The 19027-nt window shown below is 40.1% G+C and overlaps 1 protein-coding gene across 1 annotated transcript in view; it reads left to right on the top strand.

Moving 5' to 3' along the window:
- The first annotated feature begins 10936 nt into the window (after positions 1-10936).
- The window catches only part of ZNF217 (zinc finger protein 217), a 12844-nt gene continuing 4753 nt past the window's right edge, over positions 10937-19027 (top strand). The window contains exons 1-3 of the mRNA XM_008572225.1: positions 10937-12486; positions 15439-15555; positions 16313-17872. Coding sequence (XP_008570447.1) covers positions 11091-12486; positions 15439-15555; positions 16313-17872 — 3073 coding nt within the window. The 5' untranslated portion in view covers positions 10937-11090. The remainder of the gene's footprint in view (positions 12487-15438; positions 15556-16312; positions 17873-19027) is intronic.

The raw sequence follows: 19027 nt of genomic DNA on the forward strand, positions 1-19027 counted from the left end.
CGATCCCCCCTCCGAAGCCCCCCTCCCCATTTCTGCTCTTTCTATTAGGCTCCTCTCGAGCGCCCCCTCCCCACCCGGCTTCTAAGCGATTGCGCCAGCGAGAAGGTGCCGGGCGAGCCCCCGGTGTGTACAGTGTTTTACCATCACATTCACTCTTTGAAATACTCAGAATGGCTGGGGGAGGTGGGGGTCCCCAATTTTCCGGGTACGGAACGTGGGGCCCGGTGGCGGGGAGCCCGGGGGTGACGTGGGTGGGGGTCTGTTCCGAAAAGTTGAGTCGCTCCGCCCGGCGGGTCTCCCAGTTCGCCGTGTTGGCTTTGGTGGGGGCAGGCGGAGGAGAGGGGGCCGGCGCGGGGGTCTCCTGCGATGGCCCGGGGGGGGCTGGGGCAAGTTGGAAACAGCCAAAACAATGCGTCCTAACAGGCGTCCCCCGCAAACAATGGCCGGGACTGTCCACACTGGCCGGGCGGAGGACGCGTCTACAGGGGCTGCGGGCGGGGCTTGGCCTCGCCTCGGACCCCGACGTACGCCCTGGTGAACCTCTTGGACGCCCAAAAATCCGTCCCCGGGAGTCCCGGGTCCCTGCCCATCCCTGAGCAGGCGGTGCACAGGGCTGCATTTCCTGGAAGTGTTGATAAGGTGTCTTTTTTTTTTTTTTTTTCTTCTTCTTTAATTTTAAAGATTAAAAAAATCCAGAAAACTTTTAATGGTCCATAAACTTAAAGAATATTTTTACAACTCCGAATTCTCGTGGGAGACCCAAAGGCAGCTGGAAGCAGAATTAGGAACTCTAAAGGGCAGGAGGGATTGAAATGTTAGCCTAAAAGTGTTTCTTTCTTTTTTTTTTAAAGGGAAGTTTCTGCCAGGAGGCGCTGAGTGGTGAAACTGCTCAGTTTCAGATGTAGAGTCCTCTTCACTCTTGATTTGGCCCCCAAATGCGAGGCGGGCTGGATGGGGAAGGGGGGGGGGCTGCTGGGGGCCCCGGAGGCTGGATTTGGGGCTGCCTGGGCGGTCCTGCTCGGAGGGGGCCTGGTTCGCGGGGTGCGCAGGCCGGTACCTGGGTTTCGGGAATCGCGAGAGAGGTTCAGGGCCACGATTGGGACTCACATTTTAGGACTCAGGGTAGGGCCACCGAGGACGGGAAACTGCATTCTTGGGCTGGTAGGGTGGGGGTGGGGTGAGCAGGCGTGGAGTTTTCCGCAAGGTTTAGTTATTGGAGCAGGAGAAAGCCACCAGTGGTCACTTCTGGGATCCCAGTAGCCTGCCCCTGGTCCGAGCAGCAGGAATTTTTTTTTTTTTTTCCCCAAGAAAAGGATAGTCATTTCAAGGCTTAAGGCTTTGGTGTGTTGTTGCTCTTTGAAATTCTTTGAGTCTCAATTTATCTTTCTGAATCAGCCTATAGGGCTTGAACGTCGAACATTCCTAAACATGTATTAAATAGATGACGATTGCATTGGACCATTGGCCAGTTTGGGGTCTTGTATTATTGACCACCATATATCCTACAGCATAGCTGGCTTCCTGGTTTTCTAGATGGTTTGGAACCATTAAGCTGTATGTTTTAAGAAGCCTAGGTCTGATTTAGTTCAGGTTGATTCAATTATGTCTTCATCGCTTTTCAGTTGGTTGAATGACTTGACATGAGATTAAGCTCAACAAAAGAAAAGGCCGGGGTAACAACAGCTGCCGTCCAGGCCTGGCGACTAGGTAGGGGTCTTAGGAAGCCTTTTACCTTCTCTTTTGTGTATGTCGAGAAGTACATTTAACTTGTCCTTATTTTACTGTACTTTTTTCTCCTAAAGTGGATGGACTGCCTTGATATCAAATAGGACTTAAAATGCGAAATTTTATAATACTTTGAGAATGGGTAATAGATCTAGTTTCTAAATAGCCTTTATTTGTCTGTAGTGACAAGTGCAGAGTAATGACCTAATTGCTTTTTGTCTGAAAAATATAACAGTCAAACCACTAGTTTGTGCTTGCTTAGTTAATGTGTGCTGAGAACTTTCAAGGTGTGTCCTTAATGGTAGATGACTCTTTTCCTTCTGAGAAGTCATGTTTATTTTAGATACTGTTTTGTTCAGTGTTCTGGAGACTAGCAGTGTTTTGGGGTTTTCTTTTTTAATCCTGATGGTTTAGTCGAAGTCACTCCCCCCACATTACTGCCATTTTAAGTCAGTTACATAAGTATTAAATTCAAGAGTCAGTGACTTCCTAAGAATTTAGTTGTTAGAATTTAGAAGACAAATTTATAATTTATTTGAATTGTTAGAATAGGGTTAATAATCTGGTTGTTTGGAATTTTAATTATTTGGTGAGGAGGAAGGCTAGTCCTTTAGAATTGTGCATTTATTTGCATACAGGAGGAGGAAGTAGAGGAAAAGATTCTGACTTTTATTGAAGGACACACACTTTTCTTTAGTTTCCACCTCTTACAATCCTTGTGTCTTCACAGCACCTTCCTAACACTTTGCAGTGTGACCTTTGCTGTTTTTTAATAACTTATGAGATCGAAGTTTAGCAGTTGGGTTCATATTATTCCGTTTTGCATCTTACTCAAAAGAAGGAACTAATACACCACTTTGCAGAAAATTTTTCCCCATTTACCCCGGAGAATCTGCTCCAATAACAGCTCAGTTTTTTTTTGTTGTTGTTTGTTTTTTGTTTTTGTTGTTTGTTTCTTTTTTTTCCCCAGGTAGTAGGGGAGGAAGAGGAGTGGGAATGTTTTGACTTTGACTGCCTTTACTTTTAGAGTGGGGGTAGATTTGCATTCTCTTTGTAATCCTCCATTTTTGGCAGTGAAACTTCAGGGAGGCATAGGAGCTCTTAATCTCCCCTGAGTGGACTTGTTTTATTTTTCATTTTTTTTGCTAGTGGACTTTTTTTTAGAGGAAATCTGAAAATACGACTTAATCATCAAGTCACTTATAAACTGATGAAATAATTAAGGAATATAATGGCCTGGCAATGACTAAGTCCCTGTATCTCCTCATTGCAGATAAATGCTAATCACTTCTTTCTCTTTTAACAGCATTTATTATGAAATGGTATGTTTTTGCCACAGCAGGGTTGCCATTTCCCAACCCTGGAGCACTCTTAATTCTGAGATGCTTGATTAGAGCCTTAGGGGTCCCAAAAGATGTGCTATTTTCCCACTTTATAAAATTACATTCTTTTCTCTCAGTTGTCACAAACATGATATTGGCCGATAAGAGCTTCTGAGTAGTTTTAATGGCTCTTGACTGCCTGAAACATAGTACTTTAAAAAAGGATTTACTTTTATCTGACTCTGTTCTGAAAGTGAATGATTGGACCTTTTTTAAATGTTTTATATGAAGCTTTGTCTTCATTAGCTCAAAAAAAAAAAAAAATCAATTCAGATTGTCCTGTCTCATGTATGCCTGTGTATTATGGTTTTTGAGTTTCTTGGGTATGACTTATTTTAAATGGTTCATTCCTAATTTCCCATTTCAGTTTAATCCCACAGCAGTATGTTTAATAAATGGATTGGAAAGGTGAAGCTAAAGTACTGAGTAAACGCTGTATGTTTTCAAGCTTTAGAATTATGAAGTATGAATGAAAACATGAGATGTATAAGTCATGAGTAGCCCAATAGTATAAATTCAGTATAATGAGATTTTAAGTTAAATTACTACAACTGGAGTATATAAAATAGTTTTCAAATTACTGGGGTATTAAAAATAAAAACCTGGAAGGTATTTACAGAACAGCTCCCAAAATGGAATTAAAGGAATCCCAATCATATTAAATATTCTCAACAGTGAAGGGTTTAGTTACAGCATGTAAATTAAACTTGTGACAATGGAGGAGTCTTGATTCAAACACCTCATCTCTAGATTGGGGCGGGAGGGGTGTTAACTAGTTTAAATGCACGTGGAAGAAAGAATGTATTACACAAAGACCAGAGGAAATTTCTTAAATTCGGGTGAGGGAAGCCTGATTATTGAATATAACTTAATAGCCACATTTTGGAGGCAGTATAAACATTTTTCTGTAATGCTGGCCTTTCTGATTATTTTTCTCCAACCAGTAGTATGGTTAGACAAATTTGCAGTGGTATGTAGGGCAAAGGTTTTTGAGTTTAGACCACGAGGGCAGATAGAAATCTGACTTTAAGGAAGTGGAAGAACAGGGACCATTCTTTCCTAAAATCTGCAGCTCCTGATGAGCAAGCTCAATTCTTGTACACATCTATCTTCCAAATAAATAGGGGGGAAGCCCCTGGTAGCCAGCTGCCACCACAAATTACCCTTTTATATTGAACATTGGAATGCCTGTTAAGAACTTTACATTTGTTGACTGTTCTAAACATCCCCATTATTTTCTGCCCAGGGTATCAACATAACTGAGTTACTGGAAATTTTAGGCCAGTTAGGTAACATTATGATAAAGTTGAGAAATAAAATTACTAAATCTGAAAAGACAGCTGAGTAAGTGGTATGAGAGAATTAGTGTAATTCCTTAGGCTTTGTTCTTAAGCTTTACCAAAGTTGTTTTTGACCTACACATGCCTCTCCTTCATACAGAAGAGCTACTGTAGAGTCAGATGCTAGTTTTTAAATGGGTTGGTATAGTGTTTGTCTTGCTGTTCATTAGTTTTTAGTGTGTTTGGAAACCTTTTGAATTTAAAATGTAGTTAAATGGACTAGAAATGTAGACTCCACATATGGTCTTGAATCAGCATTAGGAGAAATACTTGTTTTTACTTTTCCTACCTGTATCAAATTTGGCTAATGTAAACAATTTAGTTATGCCAAAAGTGTTTTTTTTTCCCCCTACAATCATTGAATAAATTTTTTTCAGTTTGGCATATGAATTTACTCAAGAGTGTTTGTATTATTTATTGAAAGGAGACTTTTCCCCTTAATTTTGAAAGCAAACAGGTGACTTGAAAGAGCCAGACATACAATTTTAGTATTTATTCAACAAAAAATAGGGAGGGGAATATTTAAATATTACTAAAGCAAGAATAATGCCTTAAAAGGCATAGCCCAAGCTTATATTTAATCTAAAGTTAGTTAAATTGGGTGTGATTCAGAACAGTCATCATTTGGCCTTCTGGAAAAAGTGTTATAGTGTGTAGTGTAGTGGTGTAATGTAATGGACATAGTTACTTGTATATCTATATATACAGTTATGTGTGTGTGTATACATATGTTCTTGTGTATATAGAAAACATCTATATTTACCTTTATATGTTTTCTTTGTAAAGAATTAAACAGTATAGGTAAATATAAGAAGTTTATTTTTTAATTTGCTGAAATCTCTTTTTCTTTGGGGGGGGGTGCATATAGTCCAATCAAAGGTTTTACTGGTTAAGTTAGTAATAGTAGAAACTCACAGCAATGCTTAATCTTGTTGAATTAAAATTTTTAAAAATTCGCTTTCCTTATAGTTCTCTTTTTCAGATCAAGATAGGGTTTTTAAAGCCAGTTTTCTCATCATAATGTCTGTTACTATTGATAATACTGAAACTAAAACTAACATGTGGTGCTTTAAGTTCTTATTAAGGTCCTTTAACTGACCTTAATTGATTTGGGATGATTCAGATAGTTTCTAATTATGACGTGCTAATATGATTATACTTTTATAGTACTTTGGTCTCTAATCCTATTTAGAACTGAGCATTTATATACAATTTCAAGAAAATGAGATTATTTCATATAGGATCTTCCTATGGTTTGTCTCTGATAGTCTCTTGTTCATGAATAGTTTAGGCTGTAACATTGAATATAAACATTGAATATTTAAATCTTTTTCTTTCTCTTAATTTTTAAGCATCTTTCCATAGCTTATTAGGAAAATTGGGTTAACCATTTAGCTCATGGGTGTGATCTTAGTGATTTCCTTGAAATAATGTTTAAGGATTTCAAGTTACAGGTTTTGTTTGCTACTGCAGATTACTATGTAGTTTTCTCCATTTGTCAGATCACAAAAAAATAGTATGTGTAAAATATAGAGGACAAAAACTTATAGAAAAACTATTAGCTTCCTAGTCAGATCTCAGAGATAATTTTGTAGTTTTAAGGATACAAATGAATTGGCTAGAGTAGCAGTTTAAGCTGAATGTTTTAATAACTATTTATTTGGGCACCTTAGTAACCTGGGAAAAAGTAGATTTTATACTAGGTAGGGGGCTTAGGAGGCTTTTTATGCCCTAATATGTTGCAAATTACTTCTCTATAGATAGAATTTTATGTGTTTTTGACCATTTTTGAGGACATGGGATACCTTATTGCTGCATACTATGGTAGTAAATATTACATATGAAGAATGTGAGATAACCTGTTCAGCTGAAACAGAGATGTGTTGTCTCTAAAGGTTCACAGCTGGAGTACCTCTGTATATAAAGAACAGTATTTCTAAGTTACAGCAATAGTCAGCAAGGTGGTAGTCATGCCTAATTTGTTGTACTTAAGCACAGATTATTGTGCTTCCCATTGAGCACTGTATAATGTTTACTATTTGCTGATTTCAAGATCTACAGGTAGTGGTAAAATTCACGGTAGCTTTAGTCACAAATCACTGTCTAACTAGTGACCCAAAGAATGTGAGATGTGTATTTTAGGTAGTTGTAGCAATATGGCTCTTACTGGATTTCAGAGATTATATTGTGGTAAATTAAAAAAAAAAAAAACAAAAACTAGCAATATGGCTCTTACTGGATTTCAGAGATTATATTGTGGTAAATTAAAAAAAAAAAAAACAAAAACAAAACTATCTACTTAAGTAATCACAATATAAATTAAACCCTAGTATTCTCTCAAAATACAAGGTTATATTGAATAACCACTTGCCTTAGGTGCTTGGGGTATACAGCTGTAGGTTAAGTGCTGTAATTTACCCTAGTAAAGATTTGAAACTGTTTTTAAGCGTTGAAAAACATTTTTGCGAAGTGCCTTTTCATACACTTAGTGTATTCAGAATGTTCACTTTCTTGCAAACTAAAAGCATTTAGATAGTAGTGTTGGATTATGGTGTTCTTCTTTCCCCGCTCCAGTTCTTTGTCAAAAAAGACAATTTTCCTTATCAGCATCCCCTTCAGTTAGTTCACTGTTAGCTTCTGTGTGCTGAGTATAGACAGCTGGAGCATTCTGGGAAGGCTGTGTGTGTGTGCATGCACTTCAGTTGGAATGGCAGTTTGTTCTTAGACAGTAATTAGATTAGAATTTCTATTTTGATGAATTTCGATGTGTAAAAGTCTTCATTATTGCAGTCACTCTAAAGACTTTTGTGTAGCAAATTGGTGTGCAGTGATGTAGACCTGTTTTAAAGTATTATTCATTGCTGTACAGGTTAAGGAAGTGTTTTGTCTACATACCTCAGTTTCTAAGTCAAGAACTGAGGGCATTTGCCATCAGAGATTTCCCTAACATGCCTACCATTTTTGTTTTGATGGGTCACAATAAGGAGAGTGAGTGGTGCAGTTTTTGCCTGTGCTGGCCAACTTTATGGTATGATTAAATTATGATTCTTTAAACAATTTTTATTTTGTTTATTTTTTTGGCAGCTGACTAGTATGAGGATCCAAACCCTTTACCTTGGTATTATCAGCACCACACTCTACCAAGTGAGCTAACCCGCCTGCCCTTTTTTTTTAAAAAAAAAAAATACACTCTTGAAATTGCAGAAAGGTAATTAGATGACTGCCATGTAGAAGTTTTGATGAACATGCAAGTTAATTTTAATATCAGATCAGTTATGGTTGGTGACTGTGGCTGAAGACATGCTACTGATTCTGTGCGTGTACTAATTATGTGATGTTTATTCACCAGGTGTTTGTTGAGGGCTTAGCACTGTGCCAGGCACCCTGTTCTAGGCACAGTGGTGAACAAGCTGACAAGGTCTCTTTCCTTAAGATCTTACTTTAAAGGGGTGGCAGGTAAAGACAATTACAAGCAAACAGATAAACAAGAAGAATGCAGTGGGGGTAGGCTGTGCTGGGCAGTGGTCAGGGAAGGAACCTCTGAGGTGAGCAGGAGTGCTGTGACCCAAGGTACTAGTACTCCAGACAGTTGGACACAACTGATGACTATCAGAATCTGTCCCAGGAGCTTCCGTGGAGGAAGCTGGGAGGGTTTCCTTCCCCATCTGACTATAGAAGAAGACCCCTTGGCCTGGGACACCCTTCCCTCACCTTTGGGTTTCCCATCCTGTTCGCCCTACCAGACAAAGAGAAGCTCTTCTTTCTCTGGGGGTTATTTCCCACTGTGCCTCCTTTATCATCTTTCACTCCACTGAAATAATCTCAGAAGGTCTTGTGTGGGCCGGCCTGTGGCTCACTCGGTAGAGTGCGGTGCTGATAACACCAAGGCCACAGGTTCGGATCCCATATAGGGATGGCCGGTTCGCTCACTGGCTGAGCGTGGTGCTGACAACACCAAGCCAAGGGTTGAGATCCCCTTACCGGTCATCTTTTAAAAAAAAAAAAAAAAGAAGAAGAAGGTCTTGTGTTAGAAAATGATAGTGACTTGTTTTATCCATATATTTGAAAATTTCCGAGATAAAATTGGAACCAAATAATCTTTTTAAGATAAGTATTTTCAGTAACTAAGTTATACTGTTACCCTGGGTGGGAAATAAAAGGGATATATCCACATCCATATTTCTAATCCAGAGGTCGAATGTAGGGTTGGTGTCTTTTTTTGGAAAGGAAGTCACTAGAAAAGTGGAATTCTCAAAATTAAAATAATTTCACAGATTAGCCACATTTCTCAGGGAAAAAAAAGTCGAGGCCGAGATGGAGACTTTCTTTGATTTTGCCAAATAAGGGTATTAAAAAAAAAAACTTTGCTATTGCTACTATGTCTTTTTTTTTTTAAAGGGTGTTTTAGCACCTGAAAGTTGGAAAGACTGCAAATAAATGACAATTTTTATTCAAACTGAAGTTAATCCATTTGGCTTTGTGTAGCGCTCATAAAATTGTTTCTCAGTTTCTCATTTAGCTATTGGCCAGTAAAAACAGTGTTGTCCGAATTTGATAACTGCTTTTCTAGAATATGTGCTGTTAATTCTTCATTTAAAACATTGCCTGGGACATTGGCATTCAGTAATTACTTGTCTAATGAGTAAATGACCACATAGAAACCTAAATTGTCAGTCCCATATTCAAATATGATTTAATATCCTGGTTTAGCAGAGTCATTGAACTGTAAGAGCCATCCTAGAGTTCAACCTACTGCATTAAATAGATACAGAAAGTTGAGGGACGTGGCGGTGACACCTTTAAGGTTGTGACTTAGCCTGACTAGAACTCAGGTCTCTGGAGTGTTCTGCTATATCACAGTAGGCTGGTAACCAGCCCATGTCCTTATCCTCCATTGTGATTGCAACAAAGACAAGATTGAGAACTTAAGATAAAGCACTGCAGTACATTCTTTACCCTAATTGTTCATCTGCAGTCTTATTTAGAAAAGCTTAATATTAAAGATCTGGTTTATTCAAAACAAAAGATAACAAGGAGTATGAGAATTTTATTTTATTTTTTATGAGTGTAAAGAAGAGGAAGAGATGTTTTTCCTCATCTTTTCTGAGCCTACAGGCCTTGCTTTTTGAGGAAGTGGAGAGAGGTAAAGTGGCGTATGATTTTTTTTTTTCCTTCACATTAACTATGGTGGGAGTAGTTTGCATATCTTTTTGTTTCTTGAGTAGAATTAACTGATTTAAGTTTTAAAGTAGTTGGGACTATTAAAAACAATTCCCGTGCTTGCTATAAATGTGGAAGATACTGGCTTTAGAGGTTATTTCTTCTCCAAGAGTGAAAATTAGCTTCAAAATCAGAGCCTGAAGAGCTAAATAAAGTAATCCATTTTCCACCTGGCCAATGAATAACGTGAAAGGTGGATTAAAAAATAAGAGGATCCATATTCTGATAAAAGACTAAGCCATGTTGAAACATTTATATTGAGGATTTTATTTTAAACGTGTACATTCACAAAGTAGTTTTGTGTATGTATGTATTTGTTGTTTGGACTAGGAAGCTCTACCTGATGCTTGCTGAAGGCAGAAAGTTGTTGAAAGCAAACTGGGATTTGGATTGAGGTTTAGGATATCTAGTGAACAGAAATTTATCAAGGTTCCCTTGGCTGAGTGATCAAGATGAGGTGTTCTGTGTTTCTTGAATGAGGATTTTAGGAAGGGTTGCTATTTTTGTGTGCTTCTGTTGTTGGCCTCTGTATGTGTAACCTTTGAATGTGCTTTTGGGCATTTGTGTTTCTACTATGTAGGTTTGTGTATAAAACAATTTCAAGCACTGGCTTTTAAATTTTTACCTAAAGTGGTTTAATTTTGTTATCCTATTTTTAACAATTCTTATAGTCTAGATTTGTGGAGACAGGATATATATATATATATATGTGCATTTAAGTGGCATTTAAAACATACTCAGCTGATTTTAACAATTTCTGTCCTCAGACTTTTTAGGTTTAGATCAGTGAAGTGCCAGGTCTTAAGTTTTGTAGCTGGGTGAAATTCTACTGATTTAATAAGTGTACCGACTGGGTAAAATGCCGTTGATTTAATTAACAAGCGTGTTTAACAGGATGCTCTCTATATTAGTTAAAAGTGAAGCAACTGGATTGGGTACCGTCTCTGCTGCATGGAAAAGACCATGTGAGTCACCCATGCCAGTCTTTTCTTGGAGTGTAGCTAACCGTTTCTATTTTTTTTCCTCTAGGTTTTGGAAATCTCGTCTCCAGGTTGCTGGGATTGACTTCTTGCTCAATTGAATCACTCACTCAATGGAGACAAAGAGAACTAATGCTTTGTGCTTATTCATATTTGAATCAAAGCATTGGGGAGTCTGCAGGGGAGTCTGTAAGCTTCATCTGTGGAAATAACTAGTGACAGTCTCCATCCACAAGCCTCCTAAAACTTCTGAAGATAAGAAGTTAGAGAAATACACACTTTCTTTTGAACATTTATAAGAAATATTTGCTCTAGTTTTGAAACCCAGAGCTGCTGGAGGTGTGAGTGACAAGTCTTACAAGTGGCCTTATTCCAACTCCAGAAATTCCCCACTGGAACTTTGAGATTCTTATTTTATATACAATCCTAAAGTGGCAGGAAACATGCCAACTCAATCCCTCTTAGTGTACATGGACGGACCAGAGGTTATTGGCAACTCTCTTGGCACGCAGATGGAGATGGATGATGCCATGTCAATAAAAGGGACCACGGCTGTTCCTTTCAGAGCCAATCAGGAAAAAAATATAATCCAAATAGAAGGATATTTGCCCTTGGACTGCATGTTCTGCAATCAGACCTTCACGCATTCGGAAGACCTTAATAAACATGTATTACTGCAACATCGGCCCACCCTCTGTGAACCTGCAGTTCTCCGTGTTGAAGCAGAGTATCTTAGTCCTCTTGATAAATGTCAAATGCAAACAGAATCTCCAAAGGACAAGAATTGCAAAGAAAATGAAGACTTCAGCTGTGAAGTATGTGGGCAGACGTTTAGAGTTGCTTTTGATGTTGAGATTCACATGAAGAAACACAAGGACTCTTTCACTTATGGGTGTAACATGTGTGGAAGAAGATTCAAGGAGCCATGGTTTCTTAAAAATCACATGCGGACACACAATGGCAAATCGGGGGCCAGGAACAAACTGCAGCAGAGCTTGGAGAGTCCCGTAACGATCAATGAGGTTGTGCAGGCACATGCAGCCGAGAGCATCTCATCTCCCTACAAAATCTGCATGGTTTGTGGCTTCCTATTTCCAAATAAAGAAAGTCTAATTGAGCACAGCAAGATGCACACCAAAGAAGCTGCTTCCGGTACCAGCAGCACGCAGACACTCTCTCGACAACAGGGCATGCCATCTCCGAGGGAAGAGTTCCTGCAGTTTTTAAACTTAAGACCAAAATCTCATCCTGAAACCGTGAAGAAGCCCGTCAAATCGATACCTCAGCTTGATCCATTCACCACCTATCAGGCCTGGCAACTGGCCACCAAAGGCAAAGTTGCCATTGCCCAAGAAGAAGTGAAGGAATCTGGGCAAGAAGGGAGTACTGACAATGACGATTCGTCTTCAGAGAAAGAAGAACTTGGAGAAATTTGGAATGCAGGTAAAAGCCATTCAGAAAGTTCTGGCAAGTCCAAAACGAACAAAAGCAGTTGTCCAGGCCTCTCGCAAGATAAAGAGAAGTCCAGACACTCCAACAGTGAAGTGCCTTCTGTGGATGCGGATGCCAAGTTATCCAGTAACAAAGAGAAGCCGACGCATTGCTCTGAGTGTGGCAAAGCCTTCAGAACCTACCACCAGCTGGTCTTGCACTCACGTGTGCACAAGAAGGACAGGAGGACAGATGCCGCATCGCCAACCATGTCCGTCGATGGAAGGCAGCTTGGGACGTGCTCTCCAGACCTGACCACCCCTCTGGATGAAAGTGGAGCCATGGATCGAGGAGAAGGAGGTTCTGAAGATGGGTCTGAGGATGGGCTTCCTGAAGGGCTTCATTTGGGTGAGTTGCTGTTTCCCACTCTGCTCGCATCCCAGACATCTTGGGCAGGGAGTGGGGCTTGGAGAGCTGGGGCAAGGCTAGGCTCCTTGTGGGATCACCCTGTAAATCACTTAATCTCTCAGGGCCTTAATTTTCTCATTTCTGTAATAACAGAGTTGAGTTAAAAGGCCTGTCAAGGTTTCTCCTTGTTCTGAGAATTCTGCGATTTTATATTTTGCTGACAAAGGACATGCATTTTTACAACTTGTGCATCAGCCCAAAGCAATGTTTCTTAACTGGGGCGATTTTGCCCCCAGTTGACATCTGGTGATGACTGGAGACGTTTTTGGTTGTGGGGGTGTGCGTGTGTGCGCACTGCTGGTATGCAGTGGGCAGAGGCCAGGGATTATGCTAAATATCCTACAATGCACAGGATGGCCTCCACATCAAAGAATAATCTGGTAGCAAATGTTCAATACTGTCAAAACTGAGAGACCTTGGCCTTCACTTCAGTTTTTTGGCATTCCTGATCTTATCCAAAAAAAAAAGCTATCCTTATATTCAGTAGACTTCCATATCTGTCAAGGCCCAGTTCTCATTTATTCCAAGTGGATTTCCAGTGGTCACAAAAGGCACTGGGAATGACTAGTGATGCTGTTTGGCGTGTGGGAAGCTCATGTCCGTTAACAAATACCTCAGTTAACCCAAACAATTTGTTCATAAAATACAGGGAATGTGAACACAGCAACGATGTTTTAAGAAATCTCAGTTGTTTAGTAAAATGTTTATTGTACTAAATGACATTTTTAGAAACAGAAGGTGTCATTGAAGACTTACCCATACTGTGTTTCCTGGGCCCCAGTGGACATTCTCTAGGGCACAGGATTCCACCTGTGTTTCAACTCTTGCCTGTCCTCACTTGAATCAGAGCTTCTCATGTTCATTTAAAATTTTGGATAAAAAATTCTGCTGCTTAAAAACAGTTTTAAAATCCCCTAATGTGTAGGACATAATTAAGAAGTGAGTGATGAGAGCATGATTCAGTCTTAGAGAAACATTATCATTTACAAAAGGGTTTTTGGTTAAAACAAATGCCACCTTCTGCTGTCCTCACTTGAATCAGAGCTTCTCATGTTCATTTAAAATTTTGGATAAAAAATTCTGCTTCTTAAAAACAGTTTTAAAATCCCCTAATGTGTAGGACATAATTAAGAAGTGAGTGATGAGAACATGATTCAGTCTTAGAGAAACATTATCATTTACAAAAGGGTTTTTGGTTAAAACAAATGCCACCTTCTCACTCTTTCAGTGTAACTTTTCTCTCTGTGTTTAATGTCTTAAGAACTTTGTATGAGACCACGATGAATTTGACTGCACAGTATTGGACTCTTCATTTGCTCTTAAGCCAGTGCCCAGTTCTTTTTCTGATCATGTGATTGACATAAGAGCAATAATTTTCCTATCAAATATTTAGAATGTTTTGAGTTTTCTAGGACACAGGAAACTTAGTGCTTAGCATACTGCGAATCTTTAGTTTTCAGAAATCTAGAAAAACACATTATGGTGTCGTAATGACGTAATAAAAAAAGGCTGTAAACACAGACCTCTAGTTGGCTAAGTGACTCCTCCTTTTGTCAGTCCTGTTTAGGGGACTCAAAGAATGCCCCAGTGCCCTGAAAGGCGTGAACTGGCCAGTCCTTAGCAGGGGGTGTGGAGAACTTGGGCCCCGCCATCAGGTGGATAGGATACGGTCATAGGTGGGAATACCACAACTTGGCGTAGATTTCTGGTTCCACCACTGCATTGTTTTGTGACCAATTACATGTTGCTTAATCTTTCTTTGCCCCGATTTCCCTGTTTGCAAAACTGATTCTTCCACTTCCCAAGAGTAATTTCAACAGCCTATTTATAAAAAGTTCATAGTCCTTTAAAAAAAACACTGTAAAGTCAGAGCTGATGCTAAAAGAGCAGGAGCCAGGTTGATGTGGAAATTTCATGTCCTTTGTTTTAAAATAAAGACATTTCATAACTTTTTGGATATGACACAACATACCATCACATACCTGATACATAGCTGGAAGTAGGAAATTGCAACAAAGCACAAACCCAGATATGAGCAAGCTAGTTGGGTGTGATTGTAAGAAGCAAAGCTGGATATTCTATATTTAGGGAATTGGTTTTCCTAAATTTGTATTACTTTGGTGTGTGTTTGAAGTCTAATCATCTTTTAATCAGAGTCCTCAGTGGACTTTTGCATGTAAGACACTGTCCTAGTTATCCTGCGAAGACGGAAGTTTAAAGTTTAACACATTGTCATTTGGGGACAATTTTGATTGGTCAGATATATTTTTCCCATGTGAATGCATATGGATAGTACAGTCTGCTTTCCAAAACTTTGCTAAATTTTGACAAACTTTCCTAGGTGTTTGCCCAGTGCCAAGCTTTTTTTTTAATTTTCCTGTTGAAGATTAAGTTGTCCTTGCTACCCTCTAGTGGTAACTTGTTTAATCTTAAGATGCAAAGCTTATTTTTTCCCCTGGTGGTTGGGATAATTGATGGTTTTTGTTGGCTCAGTTTTCTAAATGATTTATTCTGAAGAAGGTGGTTTTCCGGCCGAGTATGTACGTCTGTCCACCTTCGGTTTGCAGATCCTGCTCTTGCAGAGATGTTGAGCGCACAGGACGCTGCTCATGAAGTTCAGTCCGTTAAATGATCTTTCTTGTGATTATGGCAAACAACTGAATCTTTGATAGTGCATTCTGCTATACTCAGGGGAGAAGAATACACGCCTGTTAGAAAACTTCAAAACAGTATTTGGTGTGTGTTTAGCCTTTTTGGTTCCACCCCAACACTATGTAAAAAAATTCTTTTATGCTTTCTAAAAACGTTTTTATCAAGAATATTTAAGTCAACATGCCTTATTCATGTACTTCAGCTGCCTTCTTACGTAAATATTTTTGTTTCTGCTTTAAGATAAAACTGATGATGGAGGAAAAATAAAGCATCTTGCATCTTCAAGAGAGTGTAGTTATTGTGGAAAGTTTTTCCGTTCAAATTATTACCTCAATATTCATCTCAGAACGCATACAGGTAAAGAACTTTTTTTTTTTTTTTAAAGCATGTATTATTTAAAAGAATTATGATGGTAATTCTCTGTCTGGTATTTTGTTCAAATATTCTACTAGATCCTTGGGATAGCTTAAGGATACATGGTGTGTGCTAATTGCAACTGTCACTTTTATTCTTTTAGTGCCATTGGAACTTGAACTGTTGCTCCTGCGTTGAAGTCAGTTTCTTGTTTAGTTTATGACTACCACATCCTGACTCTAATCTTATTAAAAACTCTAATATTTTTTAATGCCACATCTTTTTGTATTTTTATGATTTAGAATGAAAAGAAAGTAAGTATTTTTAGTAGTCTTTTCTTTAGATTGGAGAAGCAGCTGTGATGTAATGGTTAGGAGGCTGCGTGGATTTGAATTTCATCTCTTCCGTTCACTATCTCTGCATCACTGGGCAAGTCATTTAACTGTTTTGTGCCCAGCTTTCTTAGCTATAAATGTGGGATGATAATAATCACTTCTGTGGGACTATTATGAAGATTAAATAAATTAAAAGAGTTGCTGTTCTATTTTTTAATTAAAGATACGTACTCACATGTTAAAATATTTAGTATAGTTAAAGCTATAAAGCAGACAACTCATATGAAAGCCTGGATTTGAAGATTAGCGATAAAGTAAAAGGAAAGAACCCTGTGTTCTCTCTACAATAGATTCTAGTTTTCGAAGATCTATTTTGATGCTTTTCTTCATAAACATCTGTAATACAGTGACGTTTCTTGTTTTAGGTGAAAAACCATACAAATGTGAATTTTGTGACTATGCTGCAGCCCAGAAGACATCTCTGCGCTATCACCTGGAGAGACATCACAAGGATAAACAGATTGATGTTGCTGCCGAAGTCAAGAATGATGGTAAAAATCAGGAGACTGAAGATGCACTATTAATCACTGACAGTGCACATACCAAAAATTTGAAAAGATTTTTTGATGGTGCCAAAGATGTTACAGGCAGTCCACCTGCAAAGCAGCTGAAGGAGACACCTTCTGTCTTTCAGAATGTTCTGGGCAGCACTGTCCTCTTACCAGCACACAAAGATACTCAGGATTTCAATAAAAATGCAGCTGATGATGGTGCTGATAAAGTGAGCAAAAATCCCACCCCTGCTTACATGGACATGTTAAAAAAAAGATCAGCGGTTGAACCTCAGGCAAATAACCTCATCTGTAAAGCAGAGGTGGACATTGCTCCTCCTGCAGATGGCAGTACCACCCACAGTGTCGAAGTTGGCCACAAAGAGAGGAACGTGGGGATCGCAGCAGACTGCGCATTCAAGCCAAGCGGGGACTGTCAAGAAAAACCTTTAAATTTGTCCCTTGGGGCTATTCACAGTTGCCCAGCAATTTCTTTGAGTAAAAGTTTAATTCCAAGTATCACCTGCCCATTCTGTACCTTCAAGACTTTTTATCCAGAAGTTTTAATGATGCACCAGAGACTGGAGCATAAATACAATCCTGACATTCATAAAAACTGTAGAAACAAATCTTTGCTTAGAAGCAGACGTACCGGATGCCCACCAGCTTTACTGGGAAAAGACGTGCCTCCCCTGCCTAGTTTCCATAAACCCAAGCCCAAGTCTGCTTTCCCAGTGCAGTCCAAGTCTCTGCCACCTGAGAAAGCTAAGCAGAGCCCCCCAGGGCCAGGCAAAGCCCCTCTGACTTCAGGGATAGATTCCAGCACTTTAGCCCCAAGTAACCTGAAGTCACACAGGCCACAGCAGAGCATCGGGGGCCAAGGGCTAACCACCACCAGACAGCAGCAGTCTGAGATGTTTTCTAAAACCAGTGTTGCTCCTGCACCGGAGAAAACTAAAAGACCTGAGACGAAATTAAAACCTCTAGCAGTAGCCTCTTCTCAGCCCACCCTCAGCAGCAGTAACATCAATGGTTCCGTTGACTACCCTAAGAATGACAGTGCGTGGGCCCCTCCAGCAAGAGACTATTTCTGTAATCGGAATGCAGGCAGCGCTGCAGCGGAATTTGGTGAGCCCCTTCCCAAAAGACTGAAGTCCAGTGTGGTTGCTCTTGACCTTGATCAGCCCGGACCCAACTATAGTAGAAGAGGCTATGACCTGCCCAAGTACCATGTTGTCAGAGGTATCACGTCGCTGTTGCCGCAGGAGTGTGTGTGCCCACCGTCCCCAGTGTTGTCTCCCAAGCCCAGGTTCTTGAGCACCAGTGAGGTCGAGTCTCCAAACGTGCTGACTGTGCAGAAGCCCTACAGTGGCCCTGGGCCACTGTACACGTGCGGACCCGCTGGTGGCCCAGCACCCACCTCGACCCTGGAAGGTATTGCACTGGGGTGTTGTGTTTAAACTGCACTTAGGCTTCAATTGACTAGCTTCTAATTCTTGCATTCTCAGTGAGGGTGATACCACCCTCACGGGGACAAAAAATTCTTGGGGGGTCACAGTGAGAAACATTCTTTGATATGGCAATGGTTTGTGTTCCTCCAAAGCTTAACCGTATAGGGGTAAGTCTTCTTTCGTGTCTCTTGTGAATTTAATTTTTGTCTCTGGTGGGATCCATCATGAAAAAACGGTCGAGGACCACTGGGCTAATCTGTCCCTTTCCATGTTATTGAGGTTCCAGGTGCCATTTAGGCCCAGGTCACCTCATGTCACCCTAGCCTTTTTTCTCCTTTGCACATTTACAGTGTGCTCAGTGCTCAATCCCAGCCCACCCACCTTGGGATTCGGGGCAGTCCTTCACACGTCTCACTGCTTCTACCGCACTGTGAACTTCTCAGAGCAGAAACCATATCATGTATAATTTGGGATCACACGTGCCTCTCATGTGGGGGGTGTGCGAGGGTGCTCAGGAAGGACACGAGGACCCCTGACCTGTCAAGGGCAGAGTGTGTAAGAACTGCTGGTTAAACAGCCTTTCAAGCGGTTTTGATGTAAGGACTTCTAGAATTGTACCACCTATTTAGCCTTTGCTAAATATTCTTAAATTTTAAAAATGATGTGTTTTCCCATATACATAAATTGTTACTCTTGTAGATTAGTATGGAGTTTTCCCCGTGGAAATGTTTCTAAAGCCCATGTTTTCCTGATGGCAGCATTTCGTTGATGTGTCTGGCACGTGCCTGTGCAGGTAGAAAGGTAGAGCAGAGCATCCCGGGGACACGTCCCACTTGGCAAACTTGATCAAACCACAGTGCCTTTACCGGATATGAGCTCTGCCCATTTATGCCACCCCAAAGAGACCAAGTCCATTTTAAACCTTTTGGTTTGTGTTAGTTTCAAATTAAGGATTATGTGTGGCGACAATGCTCTAGCAAGGACAGCTTGGTGCTGATTGGTCTGATAGGGACAGCAAATGAAAAACAATTACTTTCACACTCTCCAATGGATTTTAGAAAATTGTGGTGAAATAGTAATTTTTGCTGCCTTTTGATTCAAGGAATCTATTCCCCTGCCCCCCCCCCCCCCCCCCCCG

Source organism: Galeopterus variegatus, unplaced genomic scaffold, assembly GCF_000696425.1.
Source record: "Galeopterus variegatus unplaced genomic scaffold, G_variegatus-3.0.2 Scaffold765, whole genome shotgun sequence".
NCBI lineage: Eukaryota > Metazoa > Chordata > Mammalia > Dermoptera > Cynocephalidae > Galeopterus > Galeopterus variegatus.